This window comes from Mobula hypostoma, chromosome 8 (assembly GCF_963921235.1).
Source record: "Mobula hypostoma chromosome 8, sMobHyp1.1, whole genome shotgun sequence".
Classification (NCBI taxonomy): Eukaryota; Metazoa; Chordata; class Chondrichthyes; order Myliobatiformes; family Myliobatidae; genus Mobula; species Mobula hypostoma.
This window is the reverse complement of record NC_086104.1, coordinates 9,330,598-9,356,473: the sequence shown is the minus strand read 5'-3', so window position 1 is coordinate 9,356,473 and position 25,876 is coordinate 9,330,598. Positions and strand designations below refer to the sequence as shown.

Below are 25,876 nucleotides of genomic sequence, written 5' to 3'. Positions count from 1 at the left end.
TTTGTATGTGAGCCCGGTGAGAGGTTTACATCACCTTTCACCTTCCAGCATCTCACTTCAGCCCCACTCCCACTCACCTGGTTTCACCTGGCACCTGTACTAATTCCCCCCTCCCACCCAGTCTCTATTCTATCTTCTCCTCCCTTCCTTTCTAGTTCTGATGAAGGGTCTCGGCCCGAAACGTTGACTGTTTGTTCCTCTCCTTAGATACTGCCTGATTTGCCGGGTTCCTGCACCATTTTGTGTTCATTGATCAGAAAATATTTGCAAGGATGTTACCTGGACCGGAGGGCTTGAGTGGTAAAGAGAGGTGGAATAGATGGAACAGTTTTCCCTGGAGTGAAAGAGGCTGAGAGGTGACAATGATAGAACTATATAAAATTAACAGAGGCATACATAGAGTGGATGCAGAGCCAGTGTCTGTTCCCAAGATAGGAGTGTTTAAAGTCAAAGCCAAGTTTGTTGTCATCTGCACAAGTCCATGTATGCACAGGTGCAATGAAAAACATACCTACAGCAACATCACAGACACAGAGCATCAGAGCATTCACAGAAAAATGGAAATTGAATACAATTTTTACAAGAAAGCACACAATTAGAACAAAAAAGCCTATGTTCATGGTAATGCAAGGTGATCAAAGTGTCACAGTGTTGCTACACTGATGTATTGATTAGGGTTGTGCTGGTTGGTACCAGAGCCAAGTGGTTGAAGTGAAGTAGCTGCTCTGGAACTTGGTGGAGTTGGACTTCAAAGTTCAAAGTATATTTATGATCAAAGTACATACATACGTCATCATATAAAACCCTAAGATTCGTCTTTTTTGCAGGCATACTCAATAAATCCAATAACCATAATAGAATTAGTGAAAGACAGGACAGACAACCAGTGTACAAAAGGCAACAAACTATGCAATACGAAAAGAAAGAAGAGAAAAATTAATAAAGCAATAAGTATGGAGAACACAAGACGAAGAGTCCTTGAAAGCGAATCTGTGGATTGTGGGAACAGCTCAGTGTTGGGGTGAGTGAAGTTGAGCGAAGGTACCCACTCTGGTTCAAGAACTTGATAGTTGAGGGATAATAACTGTTCCTGAACCTGAAAAATAATTATTAATAATAATAATAATAAACAAATAAAAAAGAATATGGAGAACATGAGATGAAGAGTCCTTGAAAATGAGTCCATTGAGTGTGGGATCGTTTCAAGGATGGGGCAAGTGAAGTTACCCCCTCTGGTGCAATAGCCTAATGGTTGAACTGTTACTGAACATGGTGGTGTGAGTCCTGAGGCTCCCGTACCTCCTCCCATGTGGTAGCAGTGAGAAGAGAGCATGTCCTGGGTAGTGCAGGTCCCTAATGATGGATGCTGCTTTCCTACGACAATGTTTCATGTAGATGGTGAGGATATCTACTTGTGAAGGACTGAGCCCTATCCATAAGAAAACAGAAACTGAACATGATTTTTACAAGAAAGGAAAAAGCAAACATCCGTTTTAGTGCAAAGTGATCAAAGTGCTGTAGGTTTGCTATACTAATGTACTGATTAGGGTTGTGCTGGTTGCTTCTGGAACCAAATGATGGAAGGGAGATAGATGTCCTTGAACCTGATGATAAGGGACTTCAAGCCATAAGCACGAGGCTTGAACACAACCCAGTCCTGAAGAAAAGACTTGGCCCCAAATATCAACTGTTTATTCACTTCCATAGATGTTGCCTGACCTGATGAGTTCCTCCAGTATTTCGTATGTGTTGTTTGGTACTTAAGGCTTCAGTGCCTCCTGTCTGATGGTAACTGCAAGAACTTTGCATGGACCAGATGGTGAGAATCTTTGATGAAGAACTGGCCTTCTTTTATTTCAGAGATATGACATGCTCACAGGCCCTTCTGGCCCAGCAAGCCTAATTACAACCACGTGACCAATTAACCTACTACCTGAACATCTTTGTAATGTGGGAGCAAACTCACACAGTAACGGGGAGAACATAAAACTCCTTATAGACAGTGGGCAGCTTCTTGAGGGAATGTCTCCTGTAGATATGACCAAAGGTGGGGAGGGATGTGCCGGAGATGAGCTGGTCAGAGCCCACTACTCGAAAGCTAGAAGGTGTGGGTCTAAGGTTTAAAGAGGATCTGTGGGATGAATCTTCACATAATTGTGTGGAATGAGCTGCCAGAGGAAGTGATGGATGCAGGAACAGTAACAAGTATCTGGATGGGTTGTTGAATGAGCAAGGTATAGAGGGATATGGAATTAACACAGGCAAGTGGAATTAGTATAGATACTGTAGGTTTGATGGTCGGCATAGACCGTGAATGTAGGGCTGTGTTGTACAACAGCCTCAGCCTATTCTACAGCAGCATTTCTGCACTTAAGAGATTTTGCAAAGATAAGTCCATTTCTGTCACACAATGATACTGAAGAGCTAATTCAAGCCTTTGTATTGAATAGACTAGATTACTGCAATACACTCTGTACTGGCCTTTCAAAGCAATCTATTGACAAACGTCAACTCATTCAGAATGCCACTGCTAGACTTTTAACCAAAACCAGGATGAAGGAACACATCATTCCCATCCTTGCTATTCTGCATTGGCTTCCTGTTTCTTTTAGAACTGATATTAAAGTCGTCTTGCTTGTTTTTAAAGCTCTTAAAAGTCTGTGGCCGGAGTACATCACAGAGGTATTCTTGTTTTATAATACGCTCAAGCTCTCAGGTTTTTTATCTGCCTGCCTTTTAAGTTTAAACAATCTCCCTCAAAAGATAATTGGCACTTTTGAACTACACTCCTAAACTGCAAAATTCAATACCTAAAAATATAAAGGATACAGACTCAAGTTGACACTTTTAAACACTAGCTCAAAACCTAGTTATTTTAATAAACATTTTTTATTGTTTATTTTAATGTTTGCACTTTACCCCATTGTAAAGCACTTTGAATTATATTGCCTGTATGAAAAGTGCTCTATAAATAAGTTACACACATAAAAATTGCTGGTGAATGCAGCAGGCCAGGCAGCATCTTTAGGAAGAGGTACAGTCGACGTTTCGGGCCGAGCCCTTCGTCAGGGTCTGGGCCCAAAACGTCGACTGTATCTCTCCCTATAGATTCTGCCTGGCCTGCTGCGTTCACCAGCAATTTTTATGTACGTTGCTTGAAATTCCAGCATCTGCAGATTTCCTCGTGTTTGCGCTATAAGTTATTATTATTTAATATTTTTTCTCAGCTCGAGCTGGTAAATCCTGTGATATGGGCATAACTAAGTACACTCATTTCTCAATTGCTAGGAACTTTCAGGCTATTCTGGTCATGTCTGGTATTGTGGCTTTGTGGAGATTTACATAGATATTACTGTTTAGGCCAAATTGTGTAATACCATTGTGTAGTGACTTTGGGATGATACCAGTTGTAGTTTCATAGTCTTTCAATTTCCTCTTTTAATTCAACATATTTCTAGTGTTTTTCACTTATTGATTTCTGTACATTACCTGTGTTTGGGATGGCTGTACCTATTTCATAAGTTGTTCTTGCTTGTTAATCCTGTATTATTATATCTGGACAGTTATTATAGATTGTCCTATCATTAATACCCTATTGGTATTATTATTATTAATCTTTCTCTCTCTCTCTCTAGCCCTGTGCCTGTAATAGACAATAGACAATAGGTGCAGGAGTAGGCCATTCAGCCCTTCGAGCCAGCACCAGCATCACTGTGATCATGGCTGATCATCCACAATCAGTACCCTTTTCCTGCCTTCTCCCCATATCCCTTCACTCCACTATCTTTACGAGCTCTATCTACCTCTTTCTTGAAAGAATCCAGAGAATTGGCCTCCACTGCCTTCTGAGGCAGAGCATTCCACAGAACCACAACCCTCTGTGTGAAAAAGTTTTTCCTCAACTCCGTTATAAATGGTCTCCCCCTTATTCTTAAACTGTGGCCTTTGGTTCTGGACTCCCCCAACATCGGGAACATGTTTCCTGCCTCTAGCGTGTCCAATCCCTTAATAATCTTATATGTTTCAATGAGATCCCCTCTCCTCCTTCTAAATTCCAGTGTATGCAAGCCCGGTTGATCCAATCTTTCAACATATGACAGTCCTGCCATCCCAGGAATTAACCTCGTGAATCTATGCTGTACTCCCTCAAAAGCTAGAATGTCTTTCCTCAAATTTGGAGACCAAAACTGTACACAGTACTCCAGGCGTGGTCTAACCAGGGCCCTGTACAACTGCAGAAGGACCTCTTTGCTCCTATACTCAACTCCCCTTGTTATGAAGGCCAACATGTCATTAGCTTTCTTCACTGCCTAAGGTACCTGCCTGCTTACTTTCAGTGACTGATGAACAAGGACACCCAGATCTCGTTGTACTTCTCCTTTTCCTAACTTGACACCATTCAGATAGTAATCTGCCTTCCTGTTCTTGCCACCAAAGTGGATAACCTCACATGTATCCACATTAAACTGTTTCTGCCATGCATCTGCCCACTCACCCAACCTGTCCAAGTCACCCTGCATTCTCATAACATCCTCCTCACATTTCACACTGTCACCCAGCTTTGTGCCATCTGCAAATTTGCTAATGTTACTTTTAATCCCTTCATCTAAATCATTGATGTATATTGTAAACAGCTGCAGTCCCAGCACCGAGCCTTGCGGTACCCCACTAGTCACTGCCTGCCATTCTGAAAAGGACCCATTAATCCCTACTCTTTGTTTCCTGTCTGCCAACCAAGTTTCTATCCATGTCAGTACCCTACCCCTAATACCATTTGTTCTAATTTTGCCCACTAACCTCTTATGTGGGACCTTATAAAAGGCTTTCTGAAAGTCCAGGTACACTGCATCCACTGGCTTTCCCATATCCATTTTCATAGTTACCTTCTCAAAAAATTCCGGAAGATTAGTCAAGCATGATTTCCCCTTTGTAAATCCATGCTGACTCGGACCTATCCTGCTACTTCTATCCAAATATGCTGCTATTTCATCTTTTATAATTGATTCCAGCATCTTCCCCACCACTGATGTCAGACTAACTGGTCTATAATTGCCTGTTTTCTCTCTCCCTCCTTTCTTAAAAAGTGGGAGAACATTAGCTACCCTCCAATCCGCAGGAACTGATCCTGAATCTATAGAACATTGGAAAATGATTATCAATGCGTCCACGATTTCTAGAGCCATCTCCTTAAGTACCCTGGGATGCAGACCATCAGGCCCTGGGGATGTATCAACCTTCAATCCCATCAGTTTACCCAACACCATTTTGTGCCTGATGCGAGTTTCCTTCAGTTCCTCTGTTACCCTTGGTCCTCTGGCCACTATTACATCTGGGAGATTGTTTGTGTCTTCCCTAGTGAAGACAGATCCAACGTACCTGTTCAGCTCGTCTGCCCTTTCCTTGTTCCCCATAATAATTTCACCCGTTTCTGTCTTCAAGGGCCCAACTTTGGTCTTAACTAATTTTTTCCTCTTCACATATCTAAAGAAGCTTTTACTATCCTCCTTTATATTCTTGGCTAGCTTACCTTTGCACCTCATCTTTTCCCCCAGTATTGCCTTTTTAGTTATCTTCTGTTGCTCCTTATAAGTCTCCCAATCCTCTGGCTTCCTGCTCATTCTTGCTATGTTATACTTCGTCTCTTTTATTTTTATACTGTCCTTGACTTCCCTTGTCATCCACGGTCACCCCTTACTCCTCTTAGAATCTTTCTTCCTCTTTGGAATGAACTGATCCTGCACCCTCTGTATTATTCCCAGAAATACTTACCATTGTTGTTGAGGTAAGAAGAGGAGGAGAGACATTTTGCAAGGTGACTTCAGAGAACTCAGAAGAAGGCTGAAAAGCAGGACCTCGAGGGTGGTTATCTCCAGTTTGCTTCCAGTTCCTTGTGCTGGTGAGGGCAGGAACAGGGAAATAGGGGATCTGAATGTGTGGCTGAGGAGCTGGTGCGGGAAGCAGGGATTTAGATTTTTGGACCACTGAGATCTGTTTTGGGGTAAGGATGAATTGTACAGAAGGGACGGGTTGCACCTTAACAGACGGGGAACCAGCGTTCTGGCAGGCAGGTTTGCCACTGGTAAAATAAAATAAAATAAAATAAAATAAAACCATTGGATGAGCTTGAGGCTCAGCTGGAAATTGGCAAGTATGATGTTGTGGGAATAACAGAGACATGGCTGCAAGAGGACCAGGGCTAGGAAATGACTACTCAGGGATATACATCCTATCGAAAGGACAGACAGGTTGGCAGAGGGGGTGGGGTGGCTCTATTGGTGAGGCATGAAATTCAGTCACTTACGAGGGGAGACATAGAATCAGGAGATGTAGAGTCAGTATGGATAGAACTGAGAAACTGTAAGGGCAAAAAGACCCTGATGGGAGTTAAAATCTCATCTAATCACTGCTCTTGCACTTTATTTGTCTACCTGCACTGCCCTTTCTGTAATAACTACACACTACATTTAGTGTTTTTTGCCTTTTGTACCTTGATGCATTTGTGTATGGAATGATCTGTCTGGGTAGCAGCCAAGCTCAATCTTTTCACTGTATCCTGGTACACATTACAATAATAAACCTATTACCAATTTTCTCCCATCCAGTACAGTTAATATTTTCAAGTGGAGAAAGCTCCTTCCTCACTCCCCATACCCTGCAGGCTAATTGATAAATTCCCAAGATTTGATCACTTGCACCAGGGATTTGACAGAGATAATGGACTCGAACCCTAACCCTAAAACGTGGTTGTCATTTCCCAACCATTAAAATTCTAAAAGGTTTGTCACTGGACGAAAGTGATTAAATGTAACTCTACTTAAGAAAATATCTCTCCTTTCTGAGGAGGCTGAAGACACCAGGACAATGCACATCTATACTCACATCCTTCTACAGATGTGGAGTACAGAGCATCGTAACACGCTGAATTATTGCTTGATACGGGAACTGCACTGTGGTGGACAGGAAGGCTCTACAATTGGTAGTCAAAACTTCCCAATGCATCACCGGCACCAGCCTACCCACCATCAAGGACAATATATACAGAAAGGTGCTGGAAAAGGTCCAGTAGCATCATGAAGGATACCACCCACTCTGCTCATGGACTGTTTGTCTCACTCCCATTAGGGAGGAGGCTACGTAGCATCCATGGCAGGACTACCAGACTCAAAAACAGTTACTTTCCCCAAGCAGTGAGGCTGATCAACACCTCCACCCACTAACCCACCCCTCCACACCCCCAACCACCACTACTTTATCATTTCTTGTCAGAATCACCTTATACACAGACACCCCGGTGCTCAGCATCACTTCGATCTATGTGTATAAGCTAACTTATGTATTTATATGTATTTAATGTGTCAACAATCTTGAATCTTGAACTTGAAAGTAAAGGAGAGAGAAAATAGACCTTATTGTCTATTAACAACAGCAGAGCGAATGCAGGAACCTATTATTAAGGAAGTGGTGAGTGGCCACACATAAAATAATAAAAGAATAGGGCAGAGTCAACAAGAATGTATGAAAGGAAAATCATCTTCAGTAAATCCACTGGAATTCTCTGAGGTTGAAAATGTGGAATAGATCAGGCTGAGCCAGCTGCTGTGTCTTGGGTGGACTTTCAGAACATCTTTGATAAAATAACACAAAAACGATTTAGAACTTTGAGTATTATGGAACGTACTGCCAAGTGCAGTGGGAGAGTTGGCTGCATTATGGAGATTTAAGAGACACGCACATGAATGAAAGAAAAATGGATGGCCATGTGTTAGGGAAGAGTTAGAATGATCTTGGAGGAGGTCATTTTACATTGACACTGTGAGTTTGAAGTTCAGGTTGCTTCATCAAAGGAAGGATGTGGAAGCTTTAGAGAGGGTGCAGAAGAGATTTGCCAGGATACCTCCTGAACTAGAGAGCATGTCTAACCAGGATAGGGAGAGGTGACTTGGTAGGGGTGTACAAGATGACAAGATGCATTGATCAAGTGGAAATCCAGGGACTTTTTCCCACAGTGGAAATGGCTAATAGCAGGAGGAATCATTTTAAAGTGATTGGAAAAAGCATAAGGGTGGGATGTTGGAGGTAAGATTTTTACACAGAAATTGATATGTATGTGAACTTACCTGCAAGAGGTGGTGGTAGCAGCAAATTCATTTTATCCCCCCTTGTTTAATCCCTTCCTACCTATGTTCGTGACACTTCTCACACTCTGAAACTTTTTGATGATTTTGAGTTCCCTGGCCCCCACCACTTTATTTTCACCATGAATGTCCAGTCCCTATATACTTCTATCCCCCATCAGGAAGGTTTCAAAGCTCTCCGCTTCTTTTTGGATTCCAGACCTAACCAGTTCCCCTCTACCACCACTCTGCTCCATCTAGCGGAATTAGTCCTTACCCTTAATAATTTCTCCTTTGGCTCCTCCCACTTCCTTCAAACTAAAGGTGTGGCTATGGGCACCCGTATGGGTCCTAGCTATGCCTGCCTTTTTGTTGGCTTTGTGGAACAATCTATGTTCCGTACCTGTTCTGGTATCTGTCCCCCACTTTTCCTTCGCTACATCAATGACTGCATTGGCGCTGCTTCCTGCACGCTTGCTGAGCTCGTTGACTTTATTAACTTTGCTTCCAACTTTCACCCTGCCCTCAAGTTTACCTGGTCCATTTCTGACACCTCCCTCCCCTTTCTAGATCTTTCTGTCGCTATCTCTGGAGACAGCTTATCTACTGATGTCTACTATAAGCCTACTGACTCTCACAGCTATCTGGGCTATTCTTCTTCTCACCCTGTCTCTTGAAAAAACGCCATCCCCTTCTCGCAATTCCTCCATCTCCGCCGCATCTGCTCTCAAGATGAAGCTTTTCATTCCAGGACGAGGGAGATATCCTCCTTTTTTAAAGAAAGGGGCTTCCCTTCCTCTACCATCAACTCTGCTCTCAAACGCATCTCCCCCATTTCACGCACATCTGCTCTCACTCCATCCTCCTGCCACCCCACTAGGAATAGGGTTCCCCTTGTCCTCACCTACCACCCCGCCAGCCTCCAGGTCCAACATATTATTCTCCGTAACTTCCGCCACCTCCAACGGGATCCCACCACTAAGCACATCTTTCCCTCCCCCCCTCTCTGCTTTCAGCAGGGGTCGCTCCCTACGCGACTCCCTTGTCCATTCGTCCCCCCCATCCCTCCCCACCGATCTCCCTCCTGGCACTTATCCTTGCAAGCGGAACAAGTGCTACACATGCCCTTATACTTCCTCCCTTACCACCATTCAGGGCCCCAGACAGTCCTTCCAGGTGAGGCGACACTTCGCCTGTGAGTCGGCTGGGGTGATATACTGCGTCCGGTACTCCCGACGTGGCCTTCTATATATTGGCGAGACCCAACGCAGACTGGGAGATCATTTCGCTGAACACCTACGCTCTGTCCGCCAGAGAAAGCAGGATCTCCCAGTGGCCACACATTTTAATTCCACGTTCCATTCCCATTCTGATATGTCTATCCACGGCCTCCTCACCTGTAAAGATGAAGCCACACTCAGGTTGGAGAAACAACACCTTATATTCCGTCTGAGTAGCCTCCAACCTGATGGCATGAGCACTGACTTTTCAAACTTCTGCTAATACCCCACCTCCCCCTTGTACCTTATTCACACATTCTTTTTCTCCCTCTGTCCCTCTCACTATACCCCTTGTCCATCCTCTGGGTTTTTCCCCCCCTCCCCTTTTCTTTCTCCCTAGGCCTCCTGTCCCATGATTATCTGATATCCCTTTCGCCAATCACCTGTCCAGCTCTTGGCTCCATCCCTCCCCCTCCTGTCTTCTCCTATCATTTTGGATCTCCCCCCTCCCCCTCCCACTTTCAAATCTCTTACTAGTTCTTCTTTCAGTTAGTCCTGACGAAGGGTCTTGGCCCAAAACGTCGACTGTACCTCTTCCGAGAGATGCTGCCTGGCCTGCTGCGTTCACCAGCAACTTTGATGTGTGTTGCAAGGGCATTTAAGAAACTGTTAGATAGGCACAAGGATGATAGAAAAATGGAGGGCTATGTAGGATTGAAGGAGGAATTTCTTTAGTCAGAGAGTGATGAATCTGGGGAATTCTTTGCCAGAGGAGGACAAATCTTTATGTATATTTAAGGAAGAGGTTGATAGATTCTTGATTGGTCAGGGCATGAAGGGATACGAGACGGAGGCAGGAGATTGGGGCTGAAAAGAAAATTGGATCCCCATAATGAAATGGCAGAGCAGACGCAATGGGCCAAATGGCCTAATTTTGCTCCTATATCTTATGATCTTATGGCTAAAGTGATCTTAGAGTAGGACAAACAGTCAGCACAATATTGTGGGCCAAATAGCCTATAATGTTCTATGTTTTATTGTGTACATTTTCGCTCTCTCTGTTACAGGAAAGATATTGTCAATCCAGAGAGGGTTCAGAGGAGATTTATGAGGATATGGCCTGGACTGGGGAGGCGGGGGCATCAAGCATTGGAGAATCAGTAATAACCTCACGTAGTTTATAAAATCACAAGGAGCATGCCTGAGATGGACGATCACAGTCTTATTCCCAGGGCCAGAGAGTCCAAAGCTAAAGGGCACAGATAAAAGATAAGAGGGGAGAGATTTAAAAGAGAACTGAGGGGGACATCCATTTGGAACAGAGATGAGGTATTTCTTTAGCCAGAGGGTGGTGAATATAGCTGTGCAGATCAAGTCATTGAGCCTATTTAAAACAGAGGTTGATAGCTTCTGGATTAGTCAGGACATGAAAAGTTATGGGAAGAAGACAGGAGATTGTGGTTGAGATGGGTAATAAATCAGATGGAATGGTGGTGAAAAATCGATGGGCCAACCGGGCCAGTTCTGATTCTATGTCTTATGGTCTCATGGCCTTGCTTGCTCTCCAGTGCTTACTCATCCCTCTATAGTGTGAACAGGACAGCATGGTATCGTTGTGGTTATCATGATGCTATTACAGTGCCAACGACTCAGATTCAATTCCACTGCTGTCTGTCCTCACCACGACCACCAGGTGCTCCGGTTTCCACCCACGTTCCAAATGTGCATGGGTTAGATTATCAAATGGTGGAGCAGACTCAATGGACTGAATAGCCTAATCCTGCTGCTATGTCTTATAGCAACGTCTTTACACAGAGGGTAGTGAGTATCTGTAATGTGCTGCCAGAGGAAGTGGTGGAGGTGGGCCATCATCATCATTATCATGTGCCATGTCATATGGCATGGGTGATCTTTGTTTCCCATCTGTCTTTAATCTGTGCAGTTCTAGTAAGCTTGTCAAAACTTTTGCCTGTCCATCCCTTGATGTAACTCATGAATATCATGCATTATCTTCTGCGACTTTTTCTTCCATCAGTTTTTCCCGTCCATGCAAGATGTTCGAGATTCTCTTTCCTCAGTACATGACCCAGAAATTCCAGCTTCCGCTCCCTGATTGATGATATCAGCTCTCTTCTTATTCTGCCTTTTAGCAACACTTCTTCATTTGTTACCCTGTCATTCCATGATATTTTCATCATTTTTCTCAGAAACTGCATTTCTGCAGCTTCGAGTCTTCCCTCATTTTGCTTTGATATTGTCCAACATTTGCTTCCATATATCAATGTGGAATGAACATAGCATTGCAACACTATGAGTTTCGTACCTCATAGAAATTAAGTTATTCTTTAATATTGTAAACTTGCCAAATATAAGAAGCATTTGGATAGGTACATGGAAGGGAAAGACTTGGAGAGTCATGGGCTGAACAAGGAGAACTTGTTTTTTCATTGTACCTGTGTGGCATTTCCTCCAAGTGGGCCACAGTGTTGTCATAATTTGAAGGCGTGTATGTCTGAATGACCTGGAGAGCTATGCTGGCTGGACTCAGGGCCTTGTGCTTTGACGCTTGATAGGGTCACCCATGCCAATCAGGTCAAAGTGTAGAGGCCACACTAAGAGTGGTCCAGGTTCAGAGGCTCAGCTAAAACAGAATTGTTACAGAAACAGTAATGAAGACTCCTTCTACATCTGAGTGTGATGGCATTCCTGAATCACCACCTGGAATTTACATGACTGACAGAAATGAAAACCAAGATGAAACTACTGACATGATGAAGGAAGTTCTGAACACCACCAGAGATAGTGGACCTTCATTGCTGCCCTAAACACCAGCAGCATAACAGACAGCATTGTGTGGCATTTGAATAGGTACGTGGAGGGAAAAGTCTTGGAGGTTCATGGTGTGGACTGTTTTTTCACTGTACTTTTGTACATGTGACAATAATAAACCAACTTCCAAGTTTATTGATATACACTTTATATTTCTACCTGTGCTGCATTTTTCTCTGTAATTCTAACACTGAATTCTGTTATTGCCCTTCCCTTTGAAGTAGTTCTGCTTTGAAGCAATAAACAAAATGTAGTTTATTGTTGTCAAATGCACCAAGGTACAGTGAGAAACTTGATTTGCAAACAGATCGCTTCATCAATTCAGTGCATTGGAGTAGTAAAAGAGAAAAGCAACCACAGAATAGTGAATAAAATGTTAGTGCAAAAGTGCAGCACAAGTAAACAATAAGATGCAAGGTGATAACGAGGTATGTTCTGAGGTCTAAAGGACCAAACTGGCATACTAGGGGAACACTCAATAGGCTTATAACAGTGGAGTAGAAGTTGTCCTTGTACCTGGTGGCATGGTTTGGCTGACATGCAGAATGAAGCTTTTCTCCATATCTCACTCTATAGAACAATCATAAATCCATTAACAATTAAAGTAGGAGCAGGCACAAAGCTTCTGCCAGCTCCATCATAGGCACAATCTTCCCACCATCGAGCACATCTTCAAAAGGTGGAGCCTCATTGAGACACCATTCAATATCAAGGACCCTCACTACATGGGACATGCTCTTTTCTCATTGCTGCCATCAGGAAGGAGATACAGGAGCCCGAAGACACATACTTAACATCTTAAGAACAGCTTCACCCCTTCCACCACCAAATTTCTGAATGGCCCATAAACACTACATTGCAATTCATGTTTTGCTCGAGCTATCTATCTATGTCTAATTATCTATCGATCTATCTATCCAGCTATCTATACCTAACTATCTATCTATCTAGTGAGAGTCAGAGCATAGTGTTGCGGAGCATTACAACACAAAAACAGGCCCCAGGATCCACCTAGTCTGAGGATAGTCATTTTGACCTGCATCTGGACCATAGCCCTCCATTGCCCTCCCATCCAAGTGCCTGTCCAAATTTTCTTAAATGTTGAAATCGACCCCGCATCCATCGCTTCCGTCAGCAGCTTTTCCACGCTCTCACCGCCCTGTGAGTGAAGATGTTTGCTCTCATATTTCCCTTAGATATTTCAACTTCCACCCTTAAATTATGACTTCTAGTTCTATTCTCACCCATCCACATTAACCCTGTCTTGAGGCCATCCATTCGCCAGGGTCAACCACGGATGTCGCATCCCAGCTGTCTACACCATCGGTGCAGCTTCATCAAGTCAGTTTGCAAGCCAGGGCGGTAAGATACTGTATGAAGAGCAAGCTGCTGGCTATGTAGCAGTCTCCCTCTCTCCATGGAGCTGATAAACCCAAAGGAATGACAGAGACTGATGCAGTTTGGCACTAGTGGCTTCACAGGAATTGCCTGTCAGCATTGAACTCAACATAGGACTGCCTTGGAGATGCCAGGTCTGGTTTTTTCCTCAGCGTTTATTCCCAAAGCCTTCCCCATGAATGGGTGTGGCCGCAAGTCAGCGAAGGTTTGAGATCAGAAATTTCCTTCGCATAGATGAGCTGCCACCCATGGCTGCTGAGTCCAACTGCCCAAAACATCTGGTTTTAAAGTGACAATAACCTGGCCTTTCCTCTTCTGACACTAGAGCCGAGTTTGTAGCCAAACCATATGTGAAGGACAGGAGCCAGACCTGGTTGCAGAGGCTATTTAAAATATACGCCTTTGGGAACATTTAATAGGTAGTGGGATATTATCCACACTACCACCCCCAGATATAACAACATTATGGAAGCCTATCTATACCCCTCATCATTTTGTATACCTCTATCAGATCTCCCCTCATTCTCCTATGCTCCAGGGAATAAAGTCTTAAATCTATTTGTCTATCAACTCCATCTGTCTATCTACCTATCTAACCAACACACACAAAAAAAAAACTGGAGGAAATCAGCAGGTCAGGCAGCATCTATGGAAATGCATAAACAATTGATGTCTTGAGCTGAGACCTTTCTTCAGCACTGGAAACAAAGGGGGAAGATGACTGAATGAAAAAGTGGGGGAAGGGGAAGGAGAATAGCCAAAAGCTGGAAGATGATTGGTGAAGCCAGGTGGGGGTGGGAAAGGTAAAGGACAGGAGAAGAAGGGATCTGATAGGAGAGGAGAGTGAACCACTGGAGAAAGGGAAAGAGGAAGAGGATCACCAGGGAGATGATAGGGAGATGAGAATAGTTAAGAGGCCAGAGTGGGGAATTGAAGAAGAGGGGAGGGGGAGGAAAAACAATTACTGGAAGGAGAAGTCAATTTTCATGCCATCAGGTAGGAGTCTATCCATCGGAATACAAGATGTTGCTCCTCCACCCTGAGAGTGGCCTCATCACGGCAAAAGAGGAGGCCATGGACCGACATGTCGGAACCGGAATGGGAATGCAAATTAAACTGTTTGGCCAACAGAAAATTCTGCTTTTGGTTGTTGGAGCCAAATTTAGGATGGGCCTCACTAATGTAAAGGAGGTCATAGCGGGAGCACTGGACACAATAGACAACCCCAGCAGATTCGCAGGTGAAGTGTTGCCTCACCTGGAAGGTCTCCTTGGGGAGGGGGTGAATGGGCAGGCGTATCACGTAGGCTGCTTGCAAGAATAAGTGCCAGGAGGAAGTTTAGTAGGGAGCGATGAATGGACAGGGGAATCACAAAGAGAATGATCCCTGTGGAAAGCATAGAGTGAGGGCATGGTGACGATGTGTTTGGTAGTAGGATTCCATTCATCTACTAACAGAAATGTCTTTGGACTGTGGGAGGAAACTGGAGCGCCCAGAGGAAATTCACGTGGTCACATAGCAACATACAAGCTCCTTGCAGACAGTGCCATAATTAAACTCTGAACTCCGGAACGCCCTAGACTGTAGTAGCATTGTGCTAACTGCTGCACAACCATAGCACCCTATCTTGCACTGCGCAGCTGTAACAAGAGAACAAATTTCACAACATACAGGATGTCACCGACAACAGACCTGACTTTGATTCCAAGAAAAAGAAGGAAAGTGTGAAGTGGGTGGTGTTGTCTGAAATCAGGTTTGAATGAAGTGGGGTGATGTCTGAAATCAAGCTTGAGTGAAGTGGGGTTGTGTATGAAATCAGATTTGAGTGAAATAGGGTATGTTCTGAAACCATGTTTGAGTGAAGTGGTGTGGTCTGTGAAATCAGGTTTGAGTAAAGTGGGGTGGTGTGTGAAATCAGGCTTGAGTGATGTGGGGTTGTGTATGAAATCAGATTTGAGTGAAATGGGGTTGTGTATGAAATCAGATTTGAGTGAAGTAGGGTTGTGTATGAAATCAGATTTGAGTGAAATTGGGTATGTTCTGAAATCATGTTTGAGTGAAGTGGTGTGGTGTTTTGTGAAATCAGGTTTGAGTGAAGTGGGATTGTGTATGAAATCAGATTTGAGTGAAATGGGGTGATGTGTGAAATCAGTTTTGAGTGAAGTGGGGTTGTGTATGAAATCAGGTTTGAGTAAAGTGGGGTGGTGTGTGAAATCAGGTTTGAGTGAAGTTGAAGGTGTGTGTGAAATCAGGCTTCAGTGAAGTGAGGTGTTCTGTGAAATCAGGTTTGAGTGTAGTGGGGTGGTGTTGTGTTGAATTAGGTTTAAATGGGGATTGAAGACACTGACTACCACTAACAAAGTGATCTATTTATTTGCAGGACAAGATAGACTCTAAACATTCAGTAAATCCTTCAAGTTACAGCCCGTTACAAATACTTATGTAAAGTGTACGTTCGGGTACTCTCTCCCACAGTACTCTATCTTTGTTTCCACGGCACCAGTCGCAATCCTGTCACCTGAATCAAAAAGAATAAAAAAGGGACCAGGTGCAGTCAGCACAATAGATTTAAACTCTGTTGGTGTCATTGTCGTGGCACCAAATGGCAGCCAATAGATGGCCTCCAATGTTCCTTAAACACACCACTTCCTAGCTAGCACAGGGGAACAGCTCTCGATGAGCAGGTAAGATTGACACTACGACAGGTGGGGAGAATATCTGGTAACAAAGTTAATGGCTGATTAGAGAATAGACTACCGAATATTAATTGGTGAACCTGTGGGAGAATCACCCTCAGGGCCTCATATCACCAGGTTCAGGAACAATTTTTACCCCTCAACCATCAGGCTCTAGAACCAGAGGGGATAACTTCACTCAACTTCACTCACTCCATCACTGAAGCGTTCCCACAACCTATGGACTCACTTTCAAGGACTCTTCATTTCATGTTCTTAATATTTATTGCTTTTGTATTTATTTTTATTTTGTTTGCTTTTCTCTTTTTGTATTTGCACAGTTTGTTTTGTTTTGCACATAGTTAGTCACCCTGTGGTGTGGTCTTTCATTGATTTTGTTATGGTTACGGATGTATTGAGTATGCCTGCAAAAGTAGAGTCTCAGGATTGTATATAGTGACATAGATGTATTTTGGTAATAAATTTAGTTTGAACTTTAAACTTTGAAGATAGAAAAATAAACCTGCATTTGCTGGTTGACAGGAAATTTTGTGAAAGCTGAAAATATGGGCTGGAATGGCTGACTTGAGTTTCCAGAGCTTTCTGTTTCCTTTTTTAGCATTAGCATTTTTACTCTGACTTCACTCCACTCCGCTAAAAATGCTTTAATTGCCTGCTGTCACCATTAGTGTCAGCCAGCTCTGCAAATGTGGTGTAATTACTACCTTTTCAAAATAACTCAGCATGCACTGGGAAATGAGAAACTTTGCCGGTTTGTTCACTGAGGACGGAAGTTTACCTCTTCCCTCCAAAGCTTTCTGAACACAGAACAGCACAGGCTCTTCGGCCCACAATGTTGTGCTGACCTTTTAACCTACTCTAAGATCAATCTAACCCTTCCCTCCTACGTATCCCTCCATTTTTCTGTCATGTATGTGCTTATCTAAGAGTTTTTAAAATGTCCCTAATGCCACCACCATTGGCAGGGCATTCCACACACTCATCCCTCTCTGTATAAAGAACTTACCTCTGAAATCCCCCTTATATTCTCCCCAAATCACCAAAAAATATCCTCCTGGTATTAACTATTTCCACCCTGGGATAAAGTCTCTGGCTTTCCTCTTGATCCATGCTTCTTATCAGCTTGTTTATCTCTATCAATTCACCTTTCGTCTTCTTTAACTCCAAAGAAAAAAGCCCTCGCTCACTCAACCTATTCTCATGAGGATTGCTCTCTAATCTAGGCAGCACCCTGGTACATCTGCTCTGTGTAAAGACCTCACCTCAGATATCCCTCTTATACTTTCCTCCAATCACCTTAAAAATATCCCCCTGGTATTAACGATTCCCACACTGACAAATAGTCTCTGGCTCTCCACTCAATCTATGTCTCTTATCATTATACACACCTAACCAGTCACCTCTCATCCTCCTTCACTCCAAAGAGGAAAAGTCTAGTTCACTCAGCCTTAGAAGGCCAAAATTAGGCCATTCAGCCCATCAAGTACCTTCTACCATGGCTAATTTATAATCCCCCTCAACCCCATTCTCCTGCCTCCTCCCTATATCCTTTGACACTGACTACTAATGAGGAACGGATCAAACTCCACTTTAAATATTCAATGAGTTGGCCTCCACAGCCGTCTGTGGCAGTGAGTTCCACACATTCATCACCCTTTAGCTAAAGAAATTCCACTTCATCTCTGTTCCACAGGGACATCCTTGCATTCTGAGTCTGTACCCTCTGGTCCTAGAGTCTCCCACTCTAAGAAACATCCTCTCCACATCAGCAGACGGCTGCCACATTTGGTTAAGAAATGCAGGAACTGTTTAAGCTTCCTGCTACTGATTGACAGAGCTGTTTTCAGTCCTCTGACTGCCTGAAGAGAGGACCCTTGAGGTGTGGGATCACAGTAATGAGCTGACAACGCAAAAGGGGGGGGGGGCGTGAAGTTTCCAAACGAGACAGATTCGAAAACCGCCTCATTGCAATGTTGCAGCCCCCTCCTTTTCTTCAATTATTCAAGGTGTCCAATTTGAATTGCTAATAGGTATATTTATTACTTCTCAGTCCCAGCATGATACATCTTTATTTTGTTATTTCCCCTTGCAGCACACCACAGTCCTTCCCTTCATTCTGATTGAAATGAGGACAACTCATCATCATTACCCAAACAGAACGACAGGCCAGGCTGCCGTTAGCTTCTTTTCCACTGGATATATTCTATGGTAAGTGGCTCCACTTAACGGCACCATAGTTGAGTCACCCACTGCTATATTTGGACATAATGGACGCAGTCATCACCAATTCCCACTCAGTCAAGCTGAAATCTCAATTACGGATGCATTTTCAGCCTTAAGAGCACTATTGTAAACTGCTGCAGAAATCAAGAAGCAACTGTCAACACGTAACTATCTTTAGCTTTCCAAATGTGATCTATTTCATAAATTGAAGTGTTGAGTACGGGAGTTGGGATGTTGAAGTTGTACAAGGTGATGATGAGGCCTAATTTGGAGTATTGAGGAGTGTGCTAAAACAAAGGGATTGAGGAATGCAGCTTCATAATTCATTGAAAGTATCATCACAGGTTGATAGGGTCATAATGAAAGCTTTTAGCACATTGGCCTTCAGAAATCAAAGTATTGAGTACAGAAGTTGCGATGTTATGTTGAAGTTTTATAAGACATTGGTGGAGTATTATGTGCTGTTTTGTCATCTACCTACAAGAAAGATATCAATAAGTTGAAAGAGTGCAGAGAAAATTTACAAGATTGTTTCCAGGTCTTGAGGACCTGAGCTATAGGGAAAGGCTGAATAGGTTAGGACTTTATTCTCTGGAGCATAGGAGAATGAGGAGATATTTGATAGATGTATACAATATTATGAGGGGTATAGAGAGGGTAAATGAAAGCAGGCTTTTTCCACTGAGGTTGGGTAAGACTAGAACTAGAGTTTCTGGGTTAAGGGGTTAAATGATTAAGGGAAAGAGGAGAGGTCATATCTCTACTCAGAGGTTGGTGCAAGTGTGGAACGAGCTGCCAGTGGAAGTGGAGGATGTGGGTTAGATTTCAACATTTAAGAGAAATTTAGACAGATACATGGATGGGAAGGGTATGGAAGGCTATAGTCCAGGTACAGGTTGATGGAATGAAACATTTTAAGAGTTTGTCATGGACTAGATGGGCCAAAGGGCCTGTTTTTGTGCTTTAGTGCTTGATGACTGAACACCAGCAAAAATTTCTTTGCTTAACCCTCAAGACTGTCCTGAAGAACCTTGGTATTAACCATTAATTATCACGTACTTAACTGGTGTTGGTGGTTTTAAGTGCACATCATAGCATGCATTGAAAAAGGGAAACATTTTGCCTCTCTCCCACTCTCCTCCTTCCTCTCCCTCTCTCTCTCTCTATCTCTCCCTCTCTCCCTCCCTCTCTCTATCCCTCTCTCTCTTCCTCTCCCTCCTCCCCCTCCCCCTCCCCCTCTCTCTTTCTTTCTCCCCTTCTCTCTCTTCCCCCCCCTCTCTGCCTCTCTCTCTTTCTCTCTCTCTCTCGCTGTCTTTCTCCTTTCTCTCTCTCCATCTCTCTCTCTCTATCTCTCTCTCTCTCTCTAGCTTTCTGTATTAGTGACTAAAATTATTGGGGGTGAAATGGATTAAGATATGTTGGCCATTTTAAGACCTGGGGGCAGAAGGTAGGCTGAGGGAAAGGTAGCGTACTGGCAGGTGACAGGGGAGACCAGATAATGGGGAAGGTGGGTGGGTGGGGGAGAAGGATGAAGTAAGAAGTTGGGAGGGGAGAGGTGGAAGAGGTTAAAGGGCTGAAGAAGGAGGGATCTATTAGAAGGATACTATCTCTCAAAAATGCTTTTATGGTCAGTGGAATATCATTTTATTTGTGGATACTATTTTTAAGATTAGAAAATTTGCTGCCAATTTGCTTATAGCAAACTTCTAGTATTGTCAGCTGAGATGTAGATACAGTAGTCAATGTTCAAAGTTCACAGTAAATTTTTATCAAAGTATGTCTATGTCACCGTGTCCTACCTTGCAGGCATTTACAGGAAAATAAAGAAAAACAATGGAATTTATGAAAACCTATACATTAACTAAGACTGACAAATAACCCAAGTGCAAAAGAAGACAAAATGTTGAATAATAAAAACAGTAAATAATAATATAGAGACCATGTATTGTAGGGTCCTTGACAGTGGGATTATAGGCTGTGGAATCATTCAGCGTTGAAGTGAGTGAAGTTATTCTGGTTCAGAAACCTGATGGTTTTTTGACAATAACTGTTCCTGACCCTGTGGTGTCGTACCTCCTTCCTGATGGCAGCAGCGAGAAGAGGGCATGGCCTGGATGGTGAGGGTCTTCGATGGTAGATACTGCTTTCTTATGGCAGCATTCCATGTAAATGTGCTGGGCATTGGGAAGGACTTTACCTGTGATGCAATACCTCTACAGTCCTTCGACAGGAACTTTTGTGTCCACCCAGGAGTTGTTCACTGCTGATATATCCTCAGTATAGACAGTGGGGTAACTCAGATCTTTGTGTTCATGTCTTTAGAGGGGCACCATTTTACTGAGGTGTGAGAATGCTGACCGTGCATTCAAAGGTACCACAGAGACTCAAAGAAATCAAGTGGAATTATCCATCACTGTAAACACAAGAGATTCTGCAGATACTGGAAATCCAGAGCAACATACACAAATTGCTGGAGGAGCTCAGCAGGTCAGGCAGCATCTGTGGAGGGGAATAAACAGTCAATGTTTTGGATCAAGAGTCTCTCATCCATATTCCTATCCAAAAGTCTCTTATCATGAGTGTTTTTGTGAAATCTGAACTGTGACCTGATGGCTAACTATATCTGATAACAACAGGACCATTGAATAGTATTCCCAAATGCAACGTAAATATTCAGATGTACTGGATGGGACACAGCAAATTTATCGAACAACCAACATGAGCAATGATTGAGTGAGCTCAGGTTTTCCTCTTTGGAGAAAAGGAGGATGAGAAGTGACTTGATGGAGGTGTACAAGATGATAAGAGGCATAGATCGAGTGGACAGCCAGTGTCCTATTCCCACTGTAGAAATAGTTAATATAAGAAGACATAACTTTAAGGTGATTGGAGAAAAGTACAGGGAGGAAGTCAGAGATAGGTTCTTTACACAGAGAGTGGTGGCTGTATGGACACTCTGCCAGAGGTGGTGATAGAGGCAGATACATTGGGGACATTTAACAATCTCTTAGGTAGGCACATGGAAAATTTGAGGACTATGTAAGAAGGAAGGTTAGGTTGATCTTAGAGTGGGTTAAAATGTTGGCACATTATCTTGGGCTAAAGAGCCTCTACTGTGCTGTCGTCTTCTATTTTCCATGTTCTATATGCTGGGGGCAGACGCCAATTGTTGCCATACTTCTGGTGCCAACATAGCATACCCACAAGTAATTAACCAATATGGCTTTGGAATGTGGGAGGAATCCAGAACACCCGGAGGAAACCCAAGCAGTCACGGGGAGAATGTACAAGCTCCTTACTGACAGCGGCAAGAATTGAACCCTGATTGCTGATGCTGTAAAGAGTTAGGCTCACTGCTACACAATGCTCAGCCAAATCTGGACTGTGTCACCACTGATTAACAAAATCCGATAGCAATTTCACTATCAAAATACATTCCCAAATGCATTGTAATTATATTCCTTCACTGAACCAGAATCAGAAGGTGGTTTATAATCATTGAAACATGTGAAATTTGTCGTTTTGTGACACAGTATACAATACATAAAATATATCGTAAATTGCAATAAGTACACGCCGTAGCCACATTACTAAGTACCTCCTGTACCTAATAAAGTGGCCGCTGTGTGTTTGTTCATGATCTTCTGCTGCTGTAGCCCATCCACTTCAAGGTTCGGTGTGTTGTACATTCAGAGATGCTCTTCTGTACGCCATTGTTGTAATGTGTGGTTATTTGAGTTACTGTCACCTTCCTGTCAGCTTGAACCAGTCTGGCCATTCTCTCTGACCTCTCTTATTAACCAGGCATTTTTGCCCACAGAATTGCCTCTCGCTGGATATTTTTGTTTTTTTACACCATTCTCTATAAAGTCTAGAGACTGTTGTGCATGAAAATCCCAGGAGATCAGCAGTTTCTGTGATAGTCAAACCACCCCGCTTGGTATTAACAATCATTCCATGGTCAAAGTCACTTAGATCACATTTCCTCCCTATTCTGAAGTTCAGTCTGATCTTTTTGACCATGTCTGTATGTTTTTATACATTGAGTTGCTGCGCATGATTGGCTAATTAGATATTTGCATTAATGAGCAGATGTGCTGGTGTACTTAATAAAGTGGACAGTGAGTGTATAGATGAAGAAGTAAGTGGTTTCCAGAGAGACCAAAACAGCGAGGTAGTGTTCATGGGTTCACATATTTGAATGGGACAATTTTTATTGAACCAATGAGATGTCAGTCCATATGGCCAGAAGTTAATGGGCCACAGTGTGTGCCCTTGAACATTATGGAGAGTCCAAGGCCATCCATTGAGCCAGGGGTCTTCAACGAACCAGTAAACCTCACCACCACACTGCAATTTAACCGTAGCCCTTCTCTGCTGATGTTTCCCTTCTGATACAAAAGCAGATCCTGGATTTACAAGCCCTCTGTTATTCAGAGGAACCGCAGCAATGTTTTAATTAATAACGACTTCTCTTCAACAACTGGAGGCTGTTGAAGTGACAATAAAGGACCTAAATCAGGAGCTATCGCTCCAGCACACATCCCACGCAGAGCTCTGAAGTGGTATAGACAGGAGCTCTGGCGAAGGCTGATAGGCAGCGAATTATTTTAAACACTCTGAATAATAATTAACTCTGCAGGCTGTCATCAAGGTGTAGCAGTTATAAATGAGTCAGACCCGCTTTTGTGCATTTTTGGTGTCGAGGCCTTGAAAAGGTGACGGCATCCTTTTTTCCACATTCCTTTCAGCCCGTCCAGAAGATGCTAACCCATTACGTGGATGACAGAATTGATAGCTTTATTGTCTATACAAAGATAGGTGGAGGAGCAGGTAGTGTTGAGGAAGAAAGGTCTGCAGAAGGATTTAGACAGTCGCAAGGATTCAAGATTTTTTAATGTTATTTCTGGTACTCAAGCGTAAAGGAAAACAAAATAATTGTTAGTCCAGATCCAAGGCAGCACAAAAACAAAGACAAAAGATAAAGAACAGAATAATAAAAAACACAATAAATAGATAAGATAACTTACTTACATACGAGGGGTGATTAATAAGTTCGTGGCCTAAGGTACAAGGCGTCAATTTTAGAAAACCTAACACATTTATTTTTCAACATAATCTCCTCCTACATTTACACACTTAGTTCAGCGGTCGTGGAGCATACGGATCCCTTCTTTGTAGAAGTCGGCATCTTGGACCTCCAGAAAGTGGTCCACAGCAGGGGTGATTGATAAGTTTGTAGCCTAAGGTAGAAGGAGTCAATTTTAGAAAACCTAGCACATTTATTTTTCAACATCGTCCCCCTCTACATTTACACACTCAGTTCAGCGGTCGTGGAGCATACGGATCCCTTCTTTGTAGAAGTCGGCAACTTGGACCTCCAGAAAGTGGTCCACAGCAGGGGTGATTGATAAGTTTGTGGCCTAAGGTAGAAGGAGATGAGTTATACAGCTCTCGTTACATGCATGTGCAGTTCAACTCTTTGAGTAATTATGCAGAAAGTTTGAAGTTAATAGATGGAATATGAGTTGTTGCTACTTTGACCTGAGTTTTGGTCTCATTGTGGCAGGAGAGGAGACCATGTTGGAATGGAAATAGGAAATTGAATTGAAATTGTTGGCCATAGAGGGTTAGGTGGGCGGGAAGGGTTAGGCCGGTTAGGAATAGGTAATAATGTCAGCACAACATTGAGGGCCAAAAGGTCTGCATTCATTTATTTATTCAGAGATACAGCATGGAACAGGCCCTTCTGGTTCAATGAGCCCACGCCACTCCGTTCCCCCCCTATTTAACACTAGCCTAATGACAGGACAATTTACAATGACCAATTCACTAACCGGTATGTCTTTGGACTGTGGGGGGAAACTGGAGCACCCGGAGGAAACCACGGGTTCATGGGGAGGACATATAAATTACTTACGAACTGTGCTGGAATTGAACTCTGAACTCTGACACCACAAGCTATAATCATGTTGCGCTAACCACTATGCCACCATAGTGCCTCTAAAATCGTTCTGAACTGTACTCTGTTCTATGTTTTTAGAGTGATTTATTCTGAAAGCGTGGTCAAGAGTAGATCAACAGAGGGGGCCTTTCAACATGACCAATACCAATCAGTCAACCAAATCCTGAATCAATTCAACAGATAAAACATTACGGCACAATACAGGCTGTTCTGCCCACAATGTTGTGCTGATCTACTCTGCCAGAGTAGGTCACTTGGAGCAGTGATGCAGAACATTGTAACATCGGAATGAACCTCAAAGTTGTATATGCTGATATATATGCACTTTGATAATAAATTTACTTTCAGCTTTAAACTTTGAAGCTGTGCCAACCTTCATAACCCTACTCAGCGATCAATCTAACCCCCACCCTCCTAAACAGCCCATAGTCCTCCATTTTGTGACGACATTTTAACTTGCTCCAAGGTCAGTCTAACGGTTCCCTCCCACACAGCCCTCCATTTTTCTACCATTCATGTGCCTATCTAAGAGTCTTTTAAGTGTCCCTATGGTATCAGCCTCTATCACTACCCCTGGCAGGGCATTGTATGCACCAACCTCTCTCTGTGTAAAAAACCTACCTCTGACATCTCCATTATAATTTTCTCTAATCACCATAAAAGGTTCATCATCATCATTATGTGCCATGTCATATGACGTGGGTGATCATGGTCTTGCCCTTGATTGTTCTTGGCAATTTTTTCTACAGATGTGGTTTGTCATTGCCTTCTTCCGGGCAGTGTCTTTACAAGGCAGATGACCCCAGCTATTATCAATACTCTTCAGAGATTGTCTGCCTGGCATCAGTGGTGGCATAGCCAGGACTTGTGATATGCACCAGCTGCTCATATGACCATCCACCACCTGCTCCCATGGCTTCACATGACCCTGATCTGGAGGGATAAGCAGGTGCTACACCTTGCCCAAGGATGGCCTGCAGGTTAGCAGAGGGAAGAAGTGCCTTGCACCTCCATTGATAGAGATGTCTCACCACCCCACCACCCTACATAAAAGGATACCCTCTGGTGTTAGCCATTGCCGCCTTGAGAAAACGGTACTGTCTGTCAACTATAACAATCTGATATTCTGCGAAGCATGAGATCGCTGGGGTTGTTGCTTGCAGAGTTTACACCAAATCCAAAAGGCAAACTGGACCTGTTGGGAATTTCTGCAGAAACTTTAAATTATTTGGGTTATCAGACACTTAGCAAGGGCCAAAATAAAGAAGTTAAGTGGAAGTGGAGCGGCCATTGTGGGGGTGGCCAGAGTGTTGGAGTGGGACAAAATTAGTGTGGGGAACTGAGGCTTCGACAAGGAGAGAGGGAGACTAGGTTAAGGTTTTTTGTCAAGTTTCTCTTTATTTCTTTATGAGTGCCCAACTAGAGCAGTGA

General features: G+C 43.2%; 1 protein-coding gene across 3 annotated transcripts in view; it reads left to right on the top strand.

Moving 5' to 3' along the window:
• Positions 1-25,876, top strand: part of aig1 (androgen-induced 1 (H. sapiens)) — a 265,682-nt gene that overhangs the window by 192,690 nt on the left and 47,116 nt on the right. For 2 of the 3 annotated variants that reach the window (XM_063055447.1, XM_063055446.1), the window contains one exon: positions 18,350-18,465. The exons of the other annotated variant lie outside the window; for it this stretch is intronic. In XM_063055447.1, the coding sequence (XP_062911517.1) occupies positions 18,350-18,465 (116 nt within the window). The remainder of the gene's footprint in view (positions 1-18,349; positions 18,466-25,876) is intronic. 3 annotated transcript variants of the gene reach the window in all.